The 27,414-nt window shown below is 41.2% G+C and overlaps 1 protein-coding gene and 1 long non-coding RNA gene across 2 annotated transcripts; one reads left to right on the plus strand and one right to left on the minus strand.

The window, feature by feature from the left end:
* Nucleotides 1–1,783: 1,783 nt before the first annotated feature.
* On the minus strand, nucleotides 1,784–21,907 carry LOC118972518 (uncharacterized). Its single transcript, XR_012128969.1, has 3 exons — nucleotides 21,582–21,907; nucleotides 19,004–19,094; nucleotides 1,784–1,898 (listed from the first exon to the last, which is right to left on the minus strand). It is a non-coding gene; the product is annotated as an uncharacterized lncRNA (long non-coding RNA).
* Nucleotides 21,908–22,368: 461 nt separating this feature from the next.
* GPR27 (G protein-coupled receptor 27) lies at nucleotides 22,369–24,933 on the plus strand. Its single transcript, XM_037019208.2, has one exon. The coding sequence runs from the start codon at nucleotides 22,471–22,473 to the stop codon at nucleotides 23,596–23,598; it is 1,128 nt and encodes a 375-aa protein (XP_036875103.1). The 5' UTR covers nucleotides 22,369–22,470; the 3' UTR covers nucleotides 23,599–24,933.
* The last annotated feature ends 2,481 nt before the right edge of the window (nucleotides 24,934–27,414 follow it).

Genomic DNA, 27,414 nt, shown 5'->3' on the forward strand with positions numbered 1-27,414 from the left:
TGCTCCAAACATAATTCCTATACAACGTACAGTGCTGGAAACAGTGACATATTTATAAAGTCCTTCTAGCTCTGAGGTACTGGGGCTTTTTTTGGTTAGATGCACTTTTTCGTTTAAAGTCTCCTCTTATTTTTTCAAGAAAAGACATATATGGCATTGTTTAAGTTATTCTGAGCATGTCATACTTAAGAACTCATTTAATCCTTACAACAACCCAATAAGGAACATATTATTATTATCAGCCCATTTTACGGATGAGGAATTGAGAAGTTAAATTAATTCCAAGGTCATGCAGCTAGTAAGCAACAGAGCCAAAATTTGAACACAGATATTCATTCACACTCCGGAGTCTAGGCTATTAACTGCTAGGCTCCACTGCCTCCCTAACTGGAAAACTATCAGGTCCACACAGTAAAACTAAAGCAATGACTATTAAGCCCCCTTCCTTCCCAGGGCTATCAATCTACTGCCCAGAGGAAACCACTGTTCAGTTTCCTTCCGGAAATATGTAAATATGCACATAAAAGTTAGTATCTAGATAGATAAAATGTGCACCTATCTATATCTTTTATAACAGAAATGAAAGCATTCTGGATAATCCCTCTCTGGCCTCTATAACTATAACAGAAAGATAAGCATTGTGTACCTCCTTATCTTTCCTAACATTATATATGTAAGATTTTTTTCCCATATCAAAACATATAGACTCATTTCATTTTAAGGGTTGCAAAGTAATCCATTGTAAAGAAGTAATATAATTTAATTTACCAGGTTTAAGTGGTTTGTGGACAGTTTTTAAAAATAAATAATGCTATCATAAGCATTTTTATATTTAATGTCTTTGCACAAGTTTATCTCAGAATAAGTTTGGAGAAGTAGAATTTTTGACTACATTTAAAAATGTGACACCTATTGCTAAATTACTGTGCAAAGCGGTTACATTAATTTATATGCGATTTATAAATAATGGTTGTTTCTGAAAATTTATATTTACTAGGTCACAGGTACCAGTAGACAAGTCTAAAGTTGAAAGGGAATTTTTGCTTTCTCATGATTAGAACTAGCCCAACTATCAAGTTTAGCTTCTTCCTTATGTCCCTTAATAAAAACTTCAACCAGTTATTTTTAAAGTTTTATCTTCAGTTTCTAAAGAGAGTATGTACCACATGATAAATTACTTTTAGAATTTAGAACTAGGAATAGTCTGACAACTTTTCTTTATTGAGCAACAATTATGTATCTCCCTCTCTTTTTGCTTTGTCTTCCAGGATGCTCAGAATTATATTTAATACTGACTGAATTCATCTTCCAATGAAGAAGCATCACTATTTTTACATATTAATTTATTCCTATTTTTATTTTAATGACCTAACTGCACATATGCATCTTTTACTGCAAACACCTCAAATCTTTTTTAAAAGTAGGTGGTATACAAAAAAATAAAATTTAAATGAGTTTAAGATTAATAAAAGAGGTCGGGCAACATGCTAAGGTGGGAGGCAAGATGAGAACAATGGGCTCAACTTTCATTCCCTTCCTGTTTGAAATATTAAGAGACTTAACTATTGTTATTGCTCTTTAGAAGCATCCATAGAAGACAACAAACTAGGAAAATCACCCTCATCTTCCCCACTTTGCAACTGAACAGAGAAATTCAAATTTCAGGGTAGAAAGGGAACTTAGAGATTACCTAAGTAAACCCATCATTTTAACAAATGAGGAAACTGAGGCCCAGAGAGGTGAGATGACTTACCCGAGGCCACAGCTTTAGAAAATGACAGAGGCAGGACTAGAACGGGGTAGCTTGAGATCCAGGCCAACGCTCTCCCACTGTGTACCACGCAACTCAGACGACTTGGGGTGGCAGGAGGGAGGAAGAGAAGGTGACCCCACAGCCCCTAGCAACGAAAACAACAAAAAGGACTTCAGGCACTCATAAATAATTAAGCAATTAGCTGCAGCAGCTACTCCCCTCCCCTCCAGCATCCAGTCACCAAGGCAACTTGGGCAGGGTGCCTGCTGGTTGCCTAGTAACCGTGTGGTCTGCTCCCCTGACATGCTCCCTAGGCATCAAAGGATATGAGAGCCGGAAAGAGCCTCAGACAGGGATCACTACTCCAACAGCTTCACTTTCTAAGTGGGGAAATGGAGGCCCAGAGAAGCCGAGTAACCTGCCCAAGGTCACACAGCTACTCTGAGGCACAGGCAAGCTCCATTTCCAGTTGTTTTCCATTACACTATGGCTGCCTTGGGGACGCTGCAGATGGAGGAGAGAAGGGCTCTCCACAGTTCCTAGAAGAATGAGAAAGTAAGAGCGAGAGAGCAAGCAAGAAAGAGACAGAGACCTTGAGCTTTCATATGCAATTAACAGGAGCTGGTAATCCCATCAGCCCAACTTTCATCATCTCTATAGCAACATGGGTGAGGCGGGTACTGGTTGCCTAGTAACAAGTGGTCCTCTCTCTTCCACTCACATCCGGCTCCCTGGGAGTCAGGAACAGTAGAATATTGTAGCTGGAAGGGAAGGCAGGGATCCTAACTCATCTTCCTTTGACCAATGAGGAACCTGAGGTTTGCAGACAATGACACAAGGTCACACAGACACAAAGCTAACTAGTGACAGGGTCTCACTGTTGGCTAGCCAGCCTTTCCTGAATTCCCTCCATTTACTGCCTATGTTAGAGCACTTGGAAGGGAAACTCCACTCAATAAAGTTAAAACCTGGGAGAGGAATGGTTAGTGGGCCCCTGGCATTACTTCTACCTCTTGTTGAAACCGTGGTAATGATGCACACAAGGCCTTGCACACAGATTTGCACGAGAGGTACAACGTGCACCGTGAGAAAACCCAAGTGGAGAGCCAGCTCTCCCCAAACCACAGAAGCTTCGTCTCCCTCTGTGCCTCCACCTCCATCTGAGCAGTGGGCATCCTGACAGTGCCTACCTCCTGAGTCATCATGAAGATTAAGTGAGAAAACATACATGTGAGGTTCCTGGTATATAGCAAAAATGCAGTAAATGTTAGGTATTCATTTATTCTACATGTCTGCTATGCAAATGCCACGTTCAAGGCTCTCGAAATTCATTAGTGAGCAATACAGACCAAAGAACTCCTGTCACAGTGGAGCTTCCTTTCAAGTGGGATGAATATGGAAGTATAAGTGTATACACATATAATAAGAAATGTATTGGATGGGCAGAGGAACTCATTGGCAATATGCTATGTTTATATTACTGGGCTCCTTCTCTAAGACTGAGAAGTTTCCTGTTTACAGGGTGTGATTCTATAAATATGCAAGCCTATTTGAATGTGGGAACTCCCGGTTTCCTTTCTTTTGAAAGCTCAGAGGAAAAAGGAAGGCAGTGGCCACTAGATGGCAGACCTCGGTTTCCCAGGATGCCGGGAGCGGAAGGCGCCAGGTAGGAGAGCAGGCCCTGACCGAAGCATCCGGCAAAGGCAAGTGTCCAGGTGGTCAGTCCTAGGAGGGGTGAGGGAGACTTGAAACACTGCTGGGACACTGTGGGTGCCGGGCGGAGGCAGCAGCGTGGTTTAGGAGTGATTGCTTTAGTGAGACTGAACCCTGCTTTAACCAAGATCCTGCCTTGCATGAACTGTGACCTTGGGAAATTATTAACATTGCTGAGCTCCAGATTCCTCTTGGGAACAAGGAAATAGTATCACGGGTCCTTCAGGGACAGCTGGAGGGTGTATGAAAAACATGTCCCACGCACCTTGCAAACTGTAGGGGCGCTCATCCAGTGTTACTGAAGTAGAATGTAAAAACCCTGAAGGTCTGCTTCAGGGTTGCTAGTGGAAGGAAAAGGGGTAAAGGAAATGGCATTTGTTAAGCTTACGACGAGGAGACTGAAGTCCTCCCAGGTACTGAGCCTGGAAACTGAGACCCTGCCGTGCAGATGTCCTAACCTCCACATCCATATCCATCCATTAGCCAGAGTCCTTGTTTTGCTCTCCTGTACCTCTTGCGCTGGTCTTGCAACTGGTACCACCCACTCCCAGTCCTCCCCTCCTGAGTCCCAGCCAAGTACAACAGCCTCCTAATCAGTCTTCCTGCTTCCAGCACTTGCCCATCCAGCCTTTTGCCAGGCAGCAGCTTGGGCAACCGTCCCCAAACACCAATTCGGTCACACGGAGAGTGCTCCCCTAGCTTCTTACTGCTGGTCAGGATAGAGTCCAAACTCTTCCCATGCTGGCCAACAGGGGTCAGCGCCTTCTGGATCCTTCCTGCCTTTCCAACTGCATGGCTGCACTTGCTTCCTCCTTGAAAGCTTCTGGCCCCCTCGAGGCATCTGTACATGCTCTTCCCTGTGCTCTGCATGACTAGTCTCCTCACGCTCAGGTCTCCCAGGCAAGATCTTCCCCACATGCAGCTCCAGAGCACATCCTCTTCCCTTGGGGATTATTTCCTTCATGGCACATGTTCAGGAAATGAACTGGGTATACAACAACTACTGAGTCAAAGAACAGTCTGTGAGTTCAAACCCAAATGGCTGGTCCTGCTAGGAGCACATCCACAGAGCACTGCCTGTCCCACCTGGATTTCTGCATCCATTACGGAGGCCTCCAATCCCCGATGAAAGCTGGCGACTGCTTGCACTGTGGGATAAGGCAAAAGCTGGCCACTTCTTCACAGCGAAGAGCTGCTTTAGGGATAAAGTTCTGTTTGAAGCTTTCAGTTGTAGCTCAGACATTATTGGGGGGAACATTCTGCAACCCAGTACTCTGAGAAGGGCATTGTGCTTTCCAAAGCTTTATTTTTAAGCTTAAATAATCACATTGTTTTATGGCATAAGAAATTGTGATACAGAGAATATCACCGTACTCGGCAAAATAATTGAAGGTAATGTTTCATGTTACAAGATGACTACCTGTACCTTATTTCCCGTATTAGCCTAAGCTCTTTGAGGGTCGGGAGCTCAACTTTGCAGTCCTCACAGAATATTATAAAGACTGCTCATGTAGTGAATATTCAGTAAATACCTGGATAATGAATCCTTCTATGATGAAAACATTCATTAAAGCATATACTGAAATGTTTTATAAGGCACTGACTTCTTAAGAGCTGAATACTGCAAAACTTGAGAAGCTATTATCAGGGCAATTAGAAAAGGAAAATAAAGCAATTTTTAAAATAAATCCACATTACTTGTTTTAAAAAAAGTTGTAATTGCACAAAATTATCAAAACTCTAGCTATTGGGCAAAGTGCTACATTAGGAATCATGAAGATGCCTTCAAATAGCATTTTATGCCAAAGAAACCTCAGCAGCTACTTAATCTCTTTCCTTTTACCATCTGCAGGAATTAAATACTCCCAATTCAAAAAAGAGACTGTTAATTTTTTACTCCTATTCCTGTTGATTTTGATTTGTTACATATTATTAGATGATGTTAAGTTGCATGTTATGGTATTTCTTTAAAACTTCCTTAGTTTTTATTGGTAGAATGATGTCTTTTTTTGGGAAGTGAAAAAGATGTACATATGGATCATACTATGACTCATAAAAAATGTAGTCTCTAATGGGGGTTCTGATAGATATGGTACCCCAGAGATTATGCTGCTCATGTGTTTTTTGTTGTTATTTTCATTTTTTTTTTGTATCATTAATATACACTTAGATGAACAACACTGTGGTTGCTATACTGCCTTCCCCAGGCCAACTCCCCTACATCATGTGTGCTGTTCATGTGTTTTGTACCACAGATATTTACTATCATTGGCCACGATCTTGGAGATAGCAAAGAAGCATTTCTGTCCTTTCAAAACCTTCCAGATCCATCAGAACTAAACTCTGAATTATCCTAACTTTGAGTTGATTTTTTATCATTCCTCAAATGCCCAAGGGTCAATGTTTCTTCTCTTATGGACTAAAATATTTTATCCTACATGAAACATAATCTTGCCAATAAAATATAACATCATCTTTTTCATATTTTGAAAAGCAGAGAGATGCAAATAATTTCTTATCTTTCATTCTGAGGGAAAAATCATTAATAAAACCATACTCCTTGCAAAAACAGAAATTCAGCAGTAAGAGGTCACAAGACACCCATAAAGGAAAGATATAAATTAGCAGTGAGGAAACAAGCCTAATGACTACAATGTCCAGATGGAAATGAATAACTGAATCATTTTTTGTCAAATCAAATAGCATCTTAATAAGTTGTTGCATCATCTTTGTTGATTTAATATAACTGGAAGATATCAGAAAATGATTACAACTTGCAAAAAATATTTTCATTTCCTATGCTCAGTAGCATTTGGCCTGTGAATCTTCTCCTTTTATTTTGAAGGTGAAGTTATTCCCCAAATGACCTTTAGGTTTCTTTCCCTCAAAAGGAGCCCATGCTAAAAAGGAGGTATAGTTCCGAACTGGAGTTAAATTATTGGAATTAAAAAACTGGAACCCCAGTATTTTGGTCAAGTTTTTTTTAACAAAGAAAGAATTCAAACACTTCTTTTACCAGTCAAGCTGGTAAGCACAAGTTGTCATGGAAACAGGATATATTCAAATGATACAAGGAATGATGTTCTTCATCTGACTAGGTGTTCATCTCCTCTAAATGGGGAGAAATTGTTGTAGCTCAAATCCATTATATTTCTTTCAAATCTGCATTAAAAATAATCATTTCCTTTATTTTATATAGGAATATACTGATACAGAGCCTCACTCTCATAAAAGGGAAAATTAAAATTACTTGCAAAAGAACTGGTGCGTAAATCAAAAGACATAAAATGAAAATGAATCCCATGATATAAATCTATTGACGCACAGTGAAGGGGTGGGAGAATGGAAATCAGATAATACCTTCTGCACCTGCAATGAAACATATCTTTCTTCAATAGCATGGTGACTATTTTTTTACAGAATGATCTAGGCCAGAACAGTTCTCTGGAAGCTGAGGTGACTGGTTCACAGGCGTACTCTCACCACCACTGAATGACAGCACAGGCTCTGGTTAATCCACACACATCTATGGACAACATAGAGGAGAGGCAATACTGTGTGGAGCAGGCATTTCCCACTTCTTAGTAAGGCAACTATTAAGAAACACATAGCATAATCTAATTTTGCGGGCAGGGGCTGGCAGCAAGGAGGGCCCATGAGATCACACTTTTACATAAAAGGCAGCCTAAAATTCATTTTTGGATCAAGGTAATTCTAGGGGAACATCTTCCAGTTTTTTCAGGTGAAGATAATTTCTCCACCTTCCTCCAAACATAGTGGAAAAAACTTTTTTTCATGTTTTGCGGGCAAAAATGCTAAGGTCTTAACAAAGCCCTTGTCCAAGTACTGAAGACAATAATAATTCAAATGGCAATGCCAACAGCTCCAAAATATACAAAGAACTCTTAAAACTCAACAAGAAAATGAAAAACCTGATTTAAAAATGGGCGAAGACATAACCACATATTTTACCAAAGAAAATGCACATGGCAAGTCAGTATATGATAAGACACTCAACATCACATGTCATAGGGAATTGCAAATTAAAACACCAATGAGGTACCACCCCATACCAATCAGAATGGCCAAAATCCAAAAGAGTGACACTACCAAAAGCTGATGAGGATGTGGAGCAACAGGAACTCCCATTCAACGCTCGTGGGAGTGCAAAATGGTATAGCCACGTTGGAAGATAGTTTGGTGGTTTCTTGCAAAACTAAACATACTCTTACCATGTAATCCAGCAACCGTACTACTTGGTATTTACCCAAAGGAGTTGAAAACATGTTCACACAAATGTTGACAGAAACTTCATTTGTGATTGATAAAACTGGGAAGCATCCACAATGTCCTTCGGTAGGTAAATGGGTGGATAAACTGCAGTATGATCATTAAATGGGTTATTATTCAGTGATAGAACTACCAAGCTAGGAAGAGACATGGGGAAGCTTAAGGGCATATTACTGAGTGAAAAGTCAATCTGAAAAGGCTACATACTGTATGATTCCAAGTATATGATGCTATGGAAAAGGCAAAACTGTGGAGACAGAAAAAGGATCAGTGGTTAAAAGGTAGAGGATTTTTAGAGGCAGTGAAACTCTTCTGTATATAATACTACAATGACGGACACATGCCATTATCCATTTGTCAAAACCCATAGCGTGTAGACCACCAAGAGTGAAGTCTAATGTAAACTGTGGACTTCGGGTAATCACGACGTGTCAGTCTAGGTTCGTCAATGGTAACAAATGTACCACTCTGCGGTGGAATTTTGATATGGCGAGGGCAGTGGCTGTGCACATGTGAAGGTGGTGAGTATAAAGGAAATCTCAGTATGTTCTGCCCAACTCCACTGTGAAACTAGAACTGCTTTAAAAAATAAAGGCTACTATTCTCAATCATAATATACATTGGTCACAGGGATGTTAGTACATCGTGGAGAATATGGCCAATGATTCTGTAACATCATCCTATGTTAACAGACAGTAACTGCACTAGTGGGGGTGAGGATTTAATGTGGGTAACTGCCGAACTACTTGAAAGCAATATAAGATTGTATATCAACCACACTTTAAAAAAATAAAATAAAATACAGGCTATTAAAAAAATACCAATAGCAAGAATAGCTACCATTTCATGAGTGCTTAACTATGTTCTGCATTTCTTATCTATCCACATATCACCTCCGTGAGGTAGGTGTGATTATCATCCCCTTTTGTTCTATTGGAGGCTCAAAATGGTTAAATAACATTTTCACAATTACACAGCTAGAGTATAGAGCTCAAAGCCTGGTTCTAAGCCTGTGCTTCTAATGTTACAAACTCTCCTCTTGAGGACAAGTTTCACCTCCCTGAAGGCATCCCTGTATCATTTGAAAAATGAGGTAGGCTTTTGACTTAGGAAAGTAGTCAAATTATGCCCCCAAAGGTTCAACACAGAACACCATGGAAAAGGTGCTTATCTGGTATACAAAGCATGTGTACACTTATTAAATAAACAACATGGGACCTGGTAATAATTAGAGTTCAACTACAAATTAACAGCAGTTAAGCATTTTCCATAAGTGTGACTGAGTCACCTGCTTTTAGAGACACTCTTTAAGAAGGACAAACCCAAAGATCCAAGAATCTCAATGAACTCCAAACACAGAAAACACAAAGAAAATCACACAAACACAGAACATAACCAAACTGCTCAGTACTTGAAAGAAGACACAATATGTGATTTTCCATTGGAAGATTTTCCATAGGAAGCAATGCAAACAAGAAAATACTTAAGCAGTCTCTTTAAAATACTGGATTTTATTTTTTAAAGTTGTCAACCTAGAATTCTACATCCAGTGAAATATCTTCAGAAACAGTGGAGACATTTGCTTCCAGAAAGATGTAGTAGACATCCTTTTCCCAATTCCTCCCACCCAGTACAGTGAAAAACCCTGAACATTATATATAAGACAAACATAAGATGACTCTGAAAGGTGGGAAGAAGGTGGCATGCCAGTTAGGGACCCTGGGACGCAAGGCACAAAAAGGGGTGACATGGTAGTGTATTCCCTGGGCTTTCTTTTTGCTTTATATATCCTAGACTTGGAGCTGGAGAAGATGGCAACCTGGAAATGCCAGTGATCAGAGGCAAAAAAGGCCCCAGACAAGTCTGCTTTCTCTAACCAAAGGACAAGAAAAGAAGCAGCTCACCAAGACAGACAACTTGGACGATGACTGCTCTACACCAGCAAATCCCATGCCAAACCTGTGACCCCACATCTACCCAAACATCAAGGCCAAGAGGAGAGCTTAGGCTTCTACCTTCACCCTGCAGAGTGGACTAAACAAACAAACCATGACAAGAACCCAAAAACCCATGATCCAACATATGATCTCTACAAAAAAAATTCAAATACAACAACATGGGTAGGTTGAGAGAAAAAAGATATAAAAAGGTATATTCTGTAAGCATTAATCTAAAAAACATAAGAGTGGCTGTATTAATAGCAGATAAAGTAGACTTCAAAGTTTACTAAAGACAAAGAAAGAGATTAGATAATGATGAAAAAAATCAATCCACTAGGAGGACACACAAAAACAAAACGTGCGCACCAAACAACATATCCTCAAACTACAACAAAGCAAACACTGAAAGTACAGAAAGGATCTAGGCAATCCACAACTATAATCAAGATCTTCAAAGTCCCATTCTCAGAAACTGATAGCGATGAGCAAGGGTGCAGAAGAAAGGAACAACAAAATCAGCTAACAGTACGCAACTGATGCATACACTACTTTACCAGAATACACATTTTTCCAAATGCTCCTGGTATATCCATCAATACAGATTCCATCCTGGACATAAACAAACTTTAACAAATTTAAAAGGAACGAATCACAGAAAATCTCCAAACACTTGAGAACTAAACAGTACACATACAAATAACCCATAGACTATTGAGGATTCTCAAAGGAAATTTAAATATACATAGAAGTGAATGAAATAAAAATGCAACATATTAAAACACATTAGACGCAGTTAACACATGGCTGAGAGGCAAATGGATCACGCTAAATGCTTACATTAGAATAGAAAAGTCTCAAGTGAATAATGTAAATTCCTACATTAATCAACTGGAAAAAGAAGAGCGAAGTAAACCCAAAGCCAGAAAAAGGAAGGGAAAAATATAAAAATAAGAGCAGAAATCAATGAAGTTGAAAAGAAAGAATTAACGCAAGTCAATAAAACACAAAAAGGAGAAGATGCTTTCAGCGATGTAAAAGCTGAAAACATCCATCACTAACAGCCCCATGCTACAAGAAATGTCACATGAAGTTCTTCGAAAGAAGGAAAACGATACCAGCAAGCTATTCAGAGCTTCAGAAAGGAATGAAGAGTACTAGAAATGGTAACCACCTGGGTAAATATATGAGAATTTTTCTTACATTTAAAATCTCGTTAAAAGAAAACAGACTGTTTAAACAAAAATAATAACAATGTAGTTCAGAGCTCATAAAATAAATAAAAGAAAGACATGTGACAACAATAGCACAAAGATCAGGAGGGAGAAATGAAAGCACATTATTAAGTTTGTATATATATATATACACAAAGAGGCATAAATCACTTGAAATAGACTGTGATAAGTTAAAGATCACATTATAAACCATGAAGAAAGCACTTAGATAACAAAACAAAAAATTACAGCTAGTAATCCAACAAAAGAGATGAAAAAAATCATTAGAAATATTCAATTAACCCAAAAGAAATATTTAATTAATCCAAAGGAAGACTTGAATATAGGAAAAAGGGAACAAAGCGCAGGTAGGGCAAGTAAAAAACAAACAGCAAGATGGATTTAAATCTTACCATACTAATGTTAGAATTTAATATAAATAGTTTAAATTACCTAACTGCAAGTTAGAGGCTGTCAGAATGGATGAAATACCAAGACCCAATAATAATGCTGCCTACAAGAAATACACCTTAAATATAAAGACATAAATAGGTTAAGAGTAAAAGAATAGGGTATTATTTTCTTTTTGCAGGCAGTACACAGAAACTTTCAACAAATATTTACTGAGCACCTACTATAAGCCAGAATATATGAGAAAAACTGTTAAGAGAACAAAAGAATTGTAGAAATTCATTCAAGACCATACACCTGTGTACATGCACAGTTCACACATAAATAAATATGCTCTGAAATCCCCAGGCTTAGGTTGTAAGCAAAATTAGAAGTCACATTGACCCTTAGCTTGATTCTAGTGAGCATATCCTACCAAAAATCATGTTTAAATAAAAAAAAAACAGCATAGAAAAAAGATACACTGTGCTACTTCTAATCAAAAGAAAGCTAGAGTGGCTATATTAATACCACACTAAATAAATTTCAGAGCAAAAAATATTACCAGGAATAAAGAAGTTTAATTAATAATAATGTAGTTAATTTTCCAAGAGGACATAACAATTCTGAACAGTTTTGATCCTGATAACAGAGCTCCAAATGCATTAAGAAAAAAGTATCAGAAGTACCAGGAGAAACATGCAAATCCATAATGACAGTATGAGATTTCAAAATTCCTCTGGAGGAAAAGTTGGAGGAATATAAAATATTTTAACAATATTATCGATCATCTTGACCTGATTGTCATTCATAGAACATCCTAGGCAACAACCATACAAAACACATTCGTTTCAAATGCACACGGACCATTTAGGAAAATAAACCATATTATGGGTCATAAAACAACTCTCAATAAATTTAATAGGAGTCAAGTCATACAAGTATGGTCTTTGATACAACAAGAATAAAAGGTAATAGTAACAGTATCTCTGGGAATCCCCAATATTTAGAAGCTAAATAACACTCTTCTTCACAAGCACACTTCAAAGATATTGCAGGTTTAGTTCCAGACCACAACAATAAAGCAAATACCACAGTAAAGCAAGTCAAATGAATCTTTTGGGTTCCCAGCACATATACAAGTTACATTTACACCATACTGTAGCTTTAGTGTGCAACAGCATTATGTCTAAACATCAATGTACATACCCTAATTTTAAAATACTTTATTGCTAAAAAAAACACTAACAATTATCTGAGCTTTCAGCAAGGTGTAATTACTGATCACCATAACAAATAATAGTAAAAAAGTATGAAATATTGCAAAAATACCAAAATGTGACAGAGACACAAAGTGAACAAATGTTGTTGGGAAACGGTGCTGATACACTTGTTTGACACGCGGTGGCCACAAACCTTCAATCTGAAAAAATGTGGTAGCAAAATAAAGTGAAGTGCAACAAAATGAGGTATACCTTATAACCCAAAGAAATCAAATGGAAGATTAGAATATATTCTGAAATGAATGAATATGAAAACACACAGCAGATATGTGGGATGCTGCTAAAGCAGTACTTAGGGGACAATCTGTAATACAAATGCTTGAATAATGGTCCCAAGTCAATTAACTCATGTTAAAGTACTAGAGACAAAAAGTAAATTGGACTCAAATTGCATAGAAGAAAGGACATAATACAGACCAGAGCAGAAACCAGTAAAGTAGAAAACAGAAAAATAGCAGAGAAAAATCAAGGAAACAAAAATACATTTCTTTAAGATAAAAATATTGATAAACCTCTAGCCAGATGGTTCAGGAGAAACAAATTACCAAAATCAAGAATAAGATAGGTGATATATCAATACAGATTCTATATTTTACAGGAATTCTGAAGCTAACAAGGGAATGTGACTAACAACGCCATGACAATGAAATGGTACTGTTGATGAGATGGACAGATAAATTGAAAGACACAAACTATCAAAGTTAACTCAAGAAATAAGTAACATGAAGAGGTATTTATCTATTTAAAAAATGGAATATGTAGTGTAAAGCCTTCCCACAAAGAAAACTCAAGGTTCAAAGGGTTTCACTGGTGAATTCTACCAAATATTTAAGGAATAAATAATTTATCAACTACACAAACTCTTCAAAAAAAAAACTGAAAAGGAAAGAATACTTCCAAACTCATTCAATTAGGCCAGCCTCACCTGAAACAAAACTAATACCAGAAAAGAAAACTGAAGATCAACAACCTTCATGAACATACATGCAAAAGTCCCAAACAAAATTTGAGCAAGTAAAATATAAAGATATATAAAAAGGATAATATGTCATAACCAATTAGGGTTTCTCTCAGGAATGCAGGTTTTTTAAAATTTGAGATTCAATCAATGTAATTCATCATTAAGAAATTAAAATGGCAAATGGTCATCTCAATAGAAGATGAAAAAGTATTTGTCAGGTAGTAATAACCTTCAATCCATACCTCATGCCATTTACTAGAATTAGCTTAGTATGGAACAGAAAACTAAATGTAAAACATAAAAAAAAAAAAAGTTTACAAGAAAACATAGGAGAAAATCTTTGTGACCCTGGTTGTGCAAAGAATTCTTTGACAGGGCACCAAAGGTAAATTCATAAAATAATCTAAATCAATATCTAAATTAATAAATGACTTGGTGAAAACTTTTCATCTTCTGTTCATCAAAAGACACTATTAAAAGAATAAAAAGACAAGATCAAAATATAATGTTTGGAAATCATATATCTGAAAAAGAACTTGTTTCCAGAAAATACAAAGAACTCTCAAAAGTCAATAATTATAAGTTGCTAATGAAAATAAATGAGCAAAAATTTGAGTATTTATCAGCAAAGAAGATATTTGAATAGCAGACAAGCACATGAAAGATACTCGACATCATTAGTCATTATTTCCAACCTAGGAGAATTTTATTCCTAGCTAAACTACCAATGAAGTATGAAGGTAAAATCAGGGCATCGTCAGATATGTAAAATCTTACAGCATTTTCCTCCAAATCACCTTTCTCAGAAAGCTACTGAAGTACACATGCCACCTAAAAATGAATGAAAGAATAAAACAAGAGCAAGATGTGTTTGACATGGGAAAGGAGTAAGAAACCAGCACGAAGGGAACTGTCAGAGAAACAGCTATGTAGAGAGCTGTCCAGACTGGATTGCAGTATGACAGTTCCAGGAGAGATGTCACCAAGGATAAAAACACAACCAAGAGATCAGATGAGTTTGGCTGTACTGAGTCAAATTGTACAGTTCTGTCAAAAAGTTTCAGGTCAGATGAGTTATTGGCACATATCACTTTACAAAGGAAAAAGACAATCATTAGCTCTGAGGAAAACAAAAATGTACAACTTACAAAATACAGTTATAATATATGATTCATCTGTGATCTATACTACATAGTGTGGAATTTTACATTCCCACAACTCACTGATGCCAAGCAGGCGCTAAGTAAACTTGTACTCATTATATCAGGTTTCTGACCTATAGAAAGTAGTGAAAAGGTGGCAGCAGGGGATTCTGAGAAATGCAACTGTTTAACCATGTCTCAGACACTGAAATCAGACCTCCTCAAGGTCACATGGAAATCTAATGAGAAATGTTCCAAAGTCACAACTTTCATGTGATCTATTTCACCATCAAAATCTGTCTGCCTTGCTTCTAAGGTAAAACTGCACTTTGTTTTTGTAGCTACTTTCCCCAATGATGGTAATAATTCTAGGCAATGAAAGAATCTCTGCTTCATTAAATCAAAACCAGTGCAAAGCTTGATGGTAGTGGGAAAAAGATTTAAATGTGTGTAGGATGCATATGTACATAGAGGGTGGGTATTTTAAAGAAACTTTCAATTTTCATTACAAGGAAGTTGTTGGGTAACAGGTAAAACAGAAAATCAAGAAATACTAGGTTTTTCTAAATCTAAAGATATGTCTTGGGGGCCTCAGTTCCATAGCTTTGAGCCTTTTATAAGGATATGCCCCCAAATCTGTCTCTTAGAAAGTAGAGTCTCTGTAGTTCTCTAGACTAGAAAGTAGTAATACACTATTTGACTTTTGAGTAAATAAGAGGAGAGGAAGGTAGAGGAGATTATAGTAGTAGCAGCTTTGATATCTATTCTATTCATACATTCATTCCATACACAGAAAAAAGAACTTTGAGGAACAGGTTTGATCCTATAATCTTCAACACTCTTGGTAGCCAGCACCCTTGTTCAGGGGGCTGCATTCAATCTTTAAAAAGCGAAATTTAGGATCACAAGATGACTTAACCACTAGGGGGAGTTTAAATAGCTGTTACATGTAACGGAAAAGACAGGCCACCTGAAAGGCAGCTTTTTTCCCACTTGGAGCCATGGCTATTAACTCTTTGAAAAAATTTGTTACAGAAATATAAAAAATTAGATTTTAAATGATGGTAACATGTTAGTGTAGGCTTTTGTTTCTTTTCAATACTGGAAAGTGTTTATTTTCAGGTGGTTAATATACTCCTATTGCATAATGGTTTTCCTAACTCTGTATCAGGTGGTAGAACCCCAGCTTAACATTTATATGATATCGCTGGGTTTGCCCCTCAATTATGTAGTAGCTGACACAGCCCCATAGGTACTTATTAAGGATTCAGGCTTGCAAGTCAGACAATCCATATTTTAACCTTGCTCTGCTACTTTGTGCTGGGTGAACACAGACTATGAGATGAACTGCTCTAATTAACAGAAGACTCAAGGTTCCTCATCTGTAAAACGTGGGTGCAGAGTTTTTCAGGAGTATTAGATAATGCATGCAAGACATCTTGGTGCATCACTGGGTCTAAAATGTGATAGTTTTTCTAGTGGACAGACAATGCGATAAAGCCACTGCCTGAATGAGAATTTCTTAATTCCTTTTCCCACGTTCACATTACCATCAAGGTATTCACATTGGCTTCCTAGGCCCCATCCACCTTTCAGAAAGAATACTTCCAAAGGTCACAGAGGGGACCTGACTTTACTGTGAACTTTTTCTTTACAATTCTGTATCTCCTTAGGACATTCAGAGTTATACAACTACAACCATCATCTCCCAAACAAAACCAGTACCTGTTAGCAGTCATTCTTCAACCCCCTCTTTTCCCAGCTCCCAGCAACTACTAACCTACTTTTCTGTCTCCAGGGATTTGCCTATTCTGGGCATTTCATATAAGTGGAATCACACCATATGGGGTCTTTTGTTTTGGGGTTATTTCACATAGCATAACATTCTCAAGGTTCATACACATTGTAGCATGGATCAGGATTTCCTTTTTATGAGTGAATAATATTCCACTGTATAACTACAGCACATTTTGTTTACCCATTCATCCTTTGATAGACACTTGGACCATTTCCTCTTTTTAGGTATTACAAGAAAGTGCTGCTATGAGCATTATGTACAAATTTTTGTGTGAACCTGTTTTCATTTTTTTGGGGTATACATTTAAGAGTGAATTTGCTGGGTCATAATGTAACTCTATGTTTACCTTTCTGAGGAACTGCCAAACTATTTTCCAAAGCAGCTGCAACATTTTACATTCCTACCAGCATTGTATGAAGGTTCCAATTTGTCCACATCATCACCAACATTTGTTATTCTCATTTTGATAATAGCCATCCTAATTGCTATGAAGTGGTATTGCACTACAGTTCTGTTTGTATTTTACTAATGACTAATGATGTTAAGCATCTCCCTTTGAGTTTATTGGCCATTTGTGTATCTTTTTGGAGAAATGCCTATTTCTCTACCCATATTTTAATTGGGTTGTCTTTTTCTTGTTGAGGCATAAGTTCTTTATGTATCCTGGATGCAAATTCATCAGATATATAATCTGAAAATATTTTTTCCCACTCTATAGGCTCCCTTTTTACTTCCTTGATGGTGATCTTTTAAGCACAAGCTTTTAAAATTTTAATAAAACCTGATTTACCTACTTTTCTTCTCATCACCTGTCCTTTTGGTATCATATCCAGGAAATCATTGCCTAGTCTAAAGTCATGAAGATTTACCCCTATGCTTTTTTCTAAGAGTTTTATAGTTTCAGCTCTGTGTTTAGGCCTATGATCCATTTTGAGGTGATTTTTGTAGATGATATGAGGTAGGCGTCCAACCTCGGGGTTAATTATTTTGCATGTGGAGAAAACCAACTATTAAAAGAGTTTTCACGGAAGTGTGATGATATGCCATGCATATACAAAAAAGATATTTAGTCATTCATTCAACAGTATCTGTAGCAAGAATAATATTTTGAGGTTTCTGATCATTTTTCTTCCTCTATGTTTCTCTTTCCTTCTCAACATTAAAGCAGGTGGCAGGCTCTCAGCTTCTGAGTCTAGGAGAGCTTTTGTTTATAGCTTTTGTTTTCCTAAACACCTAAATTCTGGGATCACAGATTCCTACGGGAATTGACCAATTACATCGTCTAGAAAAACAAGAAGGAACTGTTTTTTCCCTCCTCTAGAGAAGATAGGGAGACAAAGAGGAGGAGGATATGGAGAAAGGGGATCCACTCCTATTTTCCCAGACATACTCTGAAAAGCATGGCTTTAGATACATCTGTATCATTATGCATCCTCAGCCCACATTCTCAAGCCAACTATGACTTGAGGCAGCTAAGAATCACTAAACCATAATGGCTTATAAGGACAGGAACAATATGGCAACAACTGGCCAAATGACAGATGGGATCACCCCATATGCACACACTGTCCTGAATGACCATGTCCTGCACGATCTCGACACACTCTGGAACTGTGTCACATCTGAAGAATAAAGGGGCCGCGATGAAATCCAGGAAGCACTGAGGGTACATTTTTTTCCCCCAACAGCAAGACAAACAGGCAACTCAGCATCAGAAATGAAGCTTTTAGGGAGCTATACTTCCTGTACCCTTGATTCAGTGGAGTAACATTCAGACCCACCCCACAAATATTGAGAACCCAATAGGTAGTGGGTGTTCTGCTAGTCTAAGCTGGGGGAATATAAAAGTCAATCAAGACATGGTTAGCTGAGGTAGTTACAGTCTGGTAAGAGCAAACATGAATAACTGTAGTTACCAGTTATTATACCACCTATGGGCACCCATTGTGCAACACTGTGTAAATGGACTGCATTCAGTGGAATCTTACTCATAAGAGGTCTTTGGGTTCAGAAGAAACAAAGGACTTGGCTAAGGATGCATGGTAGTAATTGGTGTGACTTGGATATGGAGAGAGGTACACTTAACTCCAAGCTCCTATCCCTAATAAAGTTATCCCACAGAGAGGCCAATCTGAGTGCTTTCCTTTAGGAGTGCTGTCCTTTGATAACCCATCACCTACTGCATGTATACTCCAACTCATGTTTTCTTAGAGTTGGGATGGTATTAAGTCAAACCAACCTTCTCTAACTTAATGTTTATTGTACCCATTGAAAGATGACCTACCAAGGCCTGAGTGCAGACAGAAGATATCGGCCAAACTGGATCCCATGATCATAGGACCCGTACTTGTCAAAGTATGTCAATTAGCTCCTCTGAACAATCTGAATTTCCCTTACCATTCACACCATCTATATGTGCAGCAAAGAAATGATATAACTGGTCTTAGGGGGGAAATCCCAACTTTTCTATCTATGTACAAAAGGACAAATTTAGGTGTAAGCAAAATGGAAATTTTCCTTACCAGGAAAGATCTTATAGGGCTGTTCTGATTTGAGATGCAGGCACTTAACACGATGTCTAAGCAACGATTTTAAATTCTTGTCTGAAGCTTCCTAGAAACAATAAAAGGAAAACAAGATGATTCTGGCAATGCAATGTTAATAGATTTTCCTTAAGTATTAATCTACCGAACAAATGTTGAGAATGAAAGAAGCAGGCATATAAATACTGGGAGAGCCATGATTGATACATTTTCTGTTGCTGCCCCTGCTATCTGACCCTGGGCAAACAACTAAACCGAATCTCCAATCTCAAAGAGAAGCACACTGTGCCAGAGAGAAGCAGAAAACATAGAGGAATCTAAATTATAAGGGACTAAGGTCTCTTCACTTACGTCCTTCACTGAAGAATAAGTCTCTCCCCATTTAGGATTATAAAAACTTTCATTTTTCAAATATAGGATTATATTTAACTTTCATTTTCTCATTTACAAATAGAACTTCAGAACTGAAAGACCCTTAGAAGACATTTGATCCAATGTCCCATTTTATACATGGGAACACCTGAGATTCCAAGAGTTCAAGTCACTTGTCCAATGTCACATGCTCATTAGAACAAATAAAAGTATTTCAACTATATGGGAAGTCTGTTTGTAAAATCAAAGTATTAGATTAGATAGTTTAGAAAAATCCTTCCCTCTCTGAAGGGGCTATCATTCTGTGAATACGAACATCGGTACTTTTGTTCATTTTTAGGAACCCACTTTCTTTGCAGTATGATAAAGAGGCATGTATGGTAGTTACAAGGATGGGCTCTCAAGGCAGACTTTCTGCCTTTCAATTCCACCCCTCACATTTACTTGTGGTGAAAGCCTGCATGAATTAACCTCTCTGTCTCTTCTGCAAAATGGACATTGTACAGCACCTACTGCATATGGACCTTACCATGATTAAATGAAATAACACATGTCAAGTATTCATGGCACAGAGCAAGTGCTCAGTAAACACAGGAGGCTGTTAACATCACCATACAGGACTTGGTGTCTTGGTGTGGGCTCTAAGAAGGCAACCCTTGCTTTGGACGGAAAATGCTAAGATCCACATCAAGTGAGGATCTCATTCTCTACGGCCACGTGTCTGGCTTTAACAAGATAAAGAAAAAAGCTGCTTCCCATCCTCCCTTCCTGAGAATGCAGTCAATGACGTGTGTTTCCTATAAGGTAGGACTTTCAGGAAGTTCTTCAGAGAGGGTCTACTTGGACAACAGGAACACCTTTGCTCTTCCCTGAACATATTCCTTAATTCTGGCTTTAGGACGCTAGGCATTTGGGATACAGTAGTACAAAAACCCAAACACGGTCCCTTTCCTTTTCTTTCGACAGAAGCAATCTCTGGGGGAGGATCAGCAGCCTATATCGTGAGGGAAGGGCTAAAGACTTTCAGAGGTTCAGTCCTTGAGCCAATTATTCAATGCCAGCAGACGCTGACCTCCAGACTTCTCATTTCATGAGGAAAATAAACTCACACATTTTTAAGCTACGACTACCAAAATGCAATTCCTAACCAAAATACCCTTCAAAATCTACTTCTCTTCTCTGTCAACAATTACTTTCAGACATGCCTGGTCAGCTATTTGCCTTGGCCACTTAAGGGTCCCCTAGGCCAGGTTGTCATTAGAGGTCACTGAAGTTTTTGCAAAATGTTCAAACTGCCTTCAAGGTCCTTGCTACAAGTGCAGTCTCTGGACCAGCAACCTTACTGTCACCTAGAAACTTGTTAGAAATACAGGATCCTCTGCTCCATCCCAGACCTACTGAATCAGAATCTGCATTTCTAACAGGATCTCCCCTTATTTCTGGGCACATTAAACGGAGGCTCTGGGCTAGACTTCCAGGCTCTGCCCTGCCACTCCTATTAACACTACTGCCAGAATAATCTTCCTGAAGCATAGTTCTTAGTATGTCACTCTTCTCAAACACCTTCAGGGGTACTTCACTGCCTACAGACTACATGCTTAGCCTGATGATTAAGGCCTTCCATTATCCTGTTGTCCTGGAAATGCCCATCATAGTGCCTGCTGTGCAAAATGAGTGTACCTGAGAAACAACATATTCCTTAACTCTGGCTTTACTGTGCTAGGCATTAGGATACAGTGGTACAAAACCCTTGCCTTTATAGTGCTTAAGGACTACTTGAAAGGACAGGATTTTGCAAAGAAATAAAAATACATAATGATAAAGTATAAGTGCTCTGAAGGAAACGAATGGGCAACAACACAGGGTAAGAAAGACTGGTCAGAAGGATTGCTCTAAAGTTGGGGAGCATGCTGCAGTGTGGGACCGGGCAGAGAGAATTTGGTGTGTTAGGATCAGAAAAGGGCTGCCTTTCCAGGCTTCCCCAGGAAACAGATACCCTGGGAAGCAGGCGTCATGGGGTCCACCTTCCAAGTTACCCAAGAGGAAGTGTTCAATTTATTTTCCCTGACATTTGCCCACCGGGACCACGGGTGAGGCTGAGTGCAGCACATGCTGCACAGTCGCTGTTGAGTCCAGCCCTGGAAATCAGACCTGGGGAAATTCGAATCCCAGCTCCCCCACTGACCGGCTCTCAACTCCCTTGACCTCCATCGAAGCCTCTGCTTCCTCTGGTACAAAGTGGGGCTCGGAGCAGAACCAACTTTGTGGTTACTGTGAACGTTGAGGGGTGTTTGCACAGCTCCCCGGAACGCTGCCCCCTCCCACCAGCGCTCACTTGAACATCAGCGGTCACAGGACCACAATGATGATGATGACTCCTGTAAACTCCTATTAGCTGGCGGGCAGAAGCCTCATCCCGGATAGTCCTGTCCCCCCGAGGCCTCACGACCCGCCAGCCCCAGCAACGCCCCCCCCCCCCCCGCGCACGGCCACCGGGACCCCAGCGCGGGCGCCGCCGCCGGACCCCCGTTACCTGGGGCCGAACGCGACTTGCCGCCACCTTGCGTGCTGGGCCCTGCCTCCCTCCCGGCCGCCTCCCGGCCCCGCAGCTGCCGCGGCGGCGCCCAGCCCAGCCCGGCCCCGGCGGCGCGGGAAGCCTCGGCGGGGCTGGCGGCGGCGGCGGCCGCGCTGCGCGCTCCGGCGGAGGGGAGGGGGCTCCGCGGCGGCGGCGGCGGCGGCGGCGGCGGCGGCGGCGGGCCCGGCGGGGGGCAGAGCCAAGAGGCGCGGCGGCGGCAGCGGAGGCGGAGGAGGAGAAGGCGGAGGATGCGGGCGGCTGCGGGCGGCGGCGCGGCCCTGTCCGCAGTGAAGCCCGCGGCGCCCAAGGTGCAGGGAGTGGCCGCCGCCTCCCGCGCGCATCATTCCTGAGATGGCGGCGGCGGCGCGGCGGCGCGCGGCCCCGGGGAGGGGCCGGCAGGGCGCGGGCTGAGCGCCGCCGGCGGGAGCTCGCCCGGGGCCCGCGGAGCGGCGAGGCCGGGAGCGGCCCGGGGCGCAGCGCTCGGCCAGGGGAGGCCGCGATGGCGAACGCCAGCGAGCCGGGCGGCGGCGGCGGCGAGGCGGCCGCGCTGGGCCTCAAGCTGGCCACGCTCAGCCTGCTGCTGTGCGTGAGCCTGGCGGGCAACGTGCTGTTCGCGCTGCTCATCGTGCGGGAGCGCAGCCTGCACCGCGCCCCGTACTACCTGCTGCTCGACCTGTGCCTGGCCGACGGGCTGCGCGCGCTCGCCTGCCTCCCGGCCGTCATGCTGGCGGCGCGGCGGGCGGCGGCCGCGGCGGGGGCGCCGCCGGGCGCGCTGGGCTGCAAGCTGCTCGCCTTCCTGGCCGCGCTCTTCTGCTTCCACGCCGCCTTCCTGCTGCTCGGCGTGGGCGTCACCCGCTACCTGGCCATCGCGCACCACCGCTTCTACGCCGAGCGCCTGGCCGGCTGGCCGTGCGCCGCCATGCTGGTGTGCGCCGCCTGGGCGCTGGCGCTGGCCGCGGCCTTCCCGCCCGTGCTGGACGGCGGCGGCGGCGACGACGAGGACGCGCCGTGCGCCCTGGAGCAGAGGCCCGACGGCGCCCCCGGCGCGCTCGGCTTCCTGCTGCTGCTGGCCGTGGTGGTGGGCGCCACGCACCTCGTCTACCTCCGCCTGCTCTTCTTCATCCACGACCGCCGCAAGATGCGGCCCGCGCGCCTCGTGCCCGCCGTCAGCCACGACTGGACCTTCCACGGCCCCGGCGCCACCGGCCAGGCGGCCGCCAACTGGACCGCGGGCTTCGGCCGCGGGCCCACGCCGCCCGCGCTCGTGGGCATCCGGCCGGCGGGGCCGGGCCGCGGCGCGCGCCGCCTCCTCGTGCTCGAGGAGTTCAAGACGGAGAAGAGGCTGTGCAAGATGTTCTACGCCGTCACGCTGCTCTTCCTGCTCCTCTGGGGGCCCTACGTCGTGGCCAGTTACCTGCGGGTCTTGGTGCGGCCCGGCGCCGTCCCCCAGGCCTACCTGACGGCCTCCGTGTGGCTCACCTTCGCGCAGGCCGGCATCAACCCCGTCGTGTGCTTCCTCTTCAACAGGGAGCTGCGGGACTGCTTCCGGGCCCAGTTCCCCTGCTGCCAGAGCCCCCAGAGCACCCCGGCCACCCTCCCCTGCGACTTGAAAGGCATTGGTCTCTGAGGGCCTCTCCCGCCACCTGCACCCCAACCCGGCCTTTCCCGTTGGCTTGGACTGTGACGTCGTTTCTCCCTCTTCTGCCCCCCTTTTTAATTTTTAAGCTGCCTTCAAAATGACTCTGAGAGTGGATGAGCACCTGGATTGTACAGGCTCCCTTTCCCGGGCCAGGGTGGGTTTCGATATTCCAGCCCCACCCCAGCTCCGCGCCTTCATCCTGAATCTATTTCCATCCTGACAGTAGGCCCTGGCGTCTCTGTACTGGTACTGACGTCTTTTACTCCATGTGTTACTACTTTTTCTTTTTTTAAAAAAAAAGGCTAAACTAATTTTCTTCACACGACGTTTCCTAAATACCATGGCCAATTTTCTACAGAAGCTATTTTTGACAACCTCAAGTGGCATTACCTTTTGCAGTGACGTAGAGGAACGGAGGGGACTTCACAAGTCGGATTTCTTGAGGGTCTTCTGTCGGAAGCAGGAGAAGAGGGGACATCAAGTTCCCTCTGAATTGCCAGCCGTGGGGTCAGCTGTGCTGCTCTGGTTCTTTGACCGTGTTGAGAACTTTGGTCAGTATTAATATTGAATTTCATGAGCAGAAATGGGAGCGAGTAGCAAGGCAGCGGTTTTTTCAAGCAGTAACAAGGAATAAGTAAGATTTGTTTCCTACCATTACACTACTAGAAAATACACTGACAGCAACAGCTGTTCTCTGTGTTATACCGAGATCTTGAGTGGAAACATTTCTGTAAAATTGTAACTTTTAAGAGTAAAAAGTGTTTTGGTTAGTGATGGTGTGGACAAAATACAGTATTGCATGTTTTTAAATGTATACTGATTGTGGTTCTTGGACTGGGAGGGCTCTGAAAAGCAGAGTAGTAAAGAAAAAAATTGTTTAGGTATTTTTTTTTTGCCAAAAAAATTAAAATAATTTTATGGAAACAGCTTGTGTTTTGAGAAGCCCAGTTTTACTCTGTCTTAGGAAACTAATTTCTACTTTGAAAATTGTCCTTTTTTTCATGGTGTAAATGAATGGAATATAATGATACTCTACTTGGAAGCATTTCCTTAAAATGTTCATTAGGTTAAGCTGTGCCATTCTACTGATGGTTACTTTAAACTGATATGAGAACGATAATTTTAAATAATATTTCTTCATTAGACACATTGTATTCTCACATGGAAAGACTAAATTCTGCAAGTACTGTACAATATTTTTTGCTTATAATGCTACGTTTCTATTAAGGTACCTTCTGTTTTGAGGATTTATATCTGTATTTCTCTTTGCATTATACAAATATACCAGTATTTTCATTCTGGAGTGATTTTTTTTGTTGCTGTTGTTTGCGGCTGAGATGGGTGAATGTCTAAATATGGTATCATGTTCTATTACCTTTTTAGTTCATGTTGTTTAGTTGACCATCAGGATATTTAAGACATTTGGAGTCTTATTAACTTAAAATGCATAATAAAAATCTCCACATTTTCTCTTTAAAGTGAAGAAACCGTAGACATATATACTACTTTAAAACTGTTTATGAACATACAAAACATGAGGGTGAGCAAAATAATTTTGTTAAAAATATTAAAAATGGGTACAGTAAAATATATTTGCTTTAGTTGAGCTTAATATAAACTATTAAACATTCACTCCAAGAGGGATGTCATAATAAAAGGGTTTGGCCAATTTACTGTAAGTCAGGTAAATGGTCAACATTATTTTGTTTCGTCTGTAACAGTCCATCAGTCTGTGCAGACAATCTTGTATTTGGAAAACATGAGGAACTATCATTCTATTTCTACCCAGGTCATAAGACCAGGTAGACATTATCCTTGGGCCAGCCACTCATCAGAAATTTCTGCAAACCTGAAGACAGAGAGGCCCAGGAAATAAATCCTCACCTAACCCGCCACCCACACAAATGATGCAAGTTTAAGGAATAGAGGCCTGTATGATACTTGGAACATTTAGCATTTCTGGCATGGCACAGGAATGAAGCCAACGGGGCCGATTCCTGAACGTGCCAGCCTTAGGCAGCTCAACTGCACAGAGAACCTGGTGGATTTCTATGGCCTTGAGCTCATGGATGTTGATAACCCATAAGCCAGGTATTCTCACATTTTAACATTTGTGAGAACTTCTTCAAGGATTGGCAGGGCCCAGAGGTTCTCATTAGGAGAAGCTGGAGTGGGACCCAGGAAAGAGCATTCTTAACCAGTTCCCCAGATGGTTGGAGGCACCCCTCCAGGCCTTGGCCCATACGTTTACTTCAGATCCCATGTGTACAAACTAGGTTATCTGGTTCAGTTTGGTTTTGTTCTATTCTGATGACATGGGTGGTCTCTAATGAGAGTTTAGGCAAAGAGTAATGAGAAATGACAGCCAATTCTAAGGGCCAAAGAAGAACCAGGAGAGGTGAAAAAACAAAGCTGCCTTACATGGGGCGAGAAGCCCATCCCATCTCAACAGCTTTTTGGATCAGTGAATCTATTAACATGTACTTTGTTAATTATATTAATGAAAAATCATCAAGGAGAGTTTGGTTGCATTTCAGAATACTCTACTCATTGTATCAGGACAGGTACAATGTATTTGAGGAAGACTTCCGTTAAAATAGCTCATTAATTTTGTTTAGGAAGTGAATTTAGCACATCTACCCCTTACCCCCTCAGAGCTAGGTAAACAAGTTGTCACTGTACTGGAAGCAATAGAAAACAGATTTCTCAGTGTAGGGAGCCCTCCTACACTGCTGGAGGGAATGTAAGCTAGTTCAACTAGTGTGGGAAGCAGTATGGAGGTTCCTCAAAAAGCTAAAAATAGAAATACCATTTGACCCGGGAATCCCACTCCTTGAAATTTACCCAAATAATACAACTTCTCAGATTCAAAAAGACATATGCACCCCTATGTTTATCACAGCACTATTTATAATAGCCAAGATACGGGAGCAACCTAAGTGTCCATCATGGTTAAAGAAGATGTGGTACATATACATAACGGAATATTATTCAGCCACAGAAGAAAACAAATCCTACCACTTGTAACAACATGGATGGAGCTAGAGGATATTACACTAAGTGAAATAAGCCAGGTGGAGAAAGACAAGTACCAAATGATTTCCCTCATTTGTGGAGTACAACAACAAAGCAAAACTGAAGGAGCAAAACAGCAGCAGACTCACAGACTCCAAGAAGGGACTAGTGGTTACCAAAGGGAAGGGGTTAGGGAGGGTAGATGGGGAGCGAGAGAGGCATTAGGAGGCACTATAATCCGCAATCACATATAGGTGGGTCAAAGGGAAGGCAGTACAGCACAGAGAAGACAAGTAGTGACTACAGCATTACTACGCTGATGGACAGTGACTGCAATGGCCAGGGGTAGGGCTGGTGGAGGGACGGGTAGAGAGGGGAGGAGTAAGGACTTGATAATACGGTTGAATGTTGAAACCACAATGTTGTTCATGTGAAACCTTCATAAGATTGTATATCAATGATACTATAATTTTTAAAAAAAGAAAATTTCTCATCTGTAAATCTTCATCTGCATGTGCAGGCATGGAATTATTTAGTCACAAATCAGTACTTTTAGGTCTTTTTATTCCATGTGTCAAATAGCTTTGCAGAAAGGCTGTATCTATTTACATTTCTACCTGACCATGTTTGTTTTTCAGAAAATGAAAATATCTCAAAAAGGAAGCATATAACAAGCCAAACACCAGAATTATAAATAATAATCTCCATATTCACTATTCAGCCTTGCCAAATCTTGGCAGTTTTGCCGTGTTGGTTTCTACTTCTCCATTTCTCTTTTCTTTCCTTTTC

This window comes from Manis javanica, chromosome 3, assembly GCF_040802235.1.
Source record: "Manis javanica isolate MJ-LG chromosome 3, MJ_LKY, whole genome shotgun sequence".
Lineage (NCBI taxonomy): Eukaryota > Metazoa > Chordata > Mammalia > Pholidota > Manidae > Manis > Manis javanica.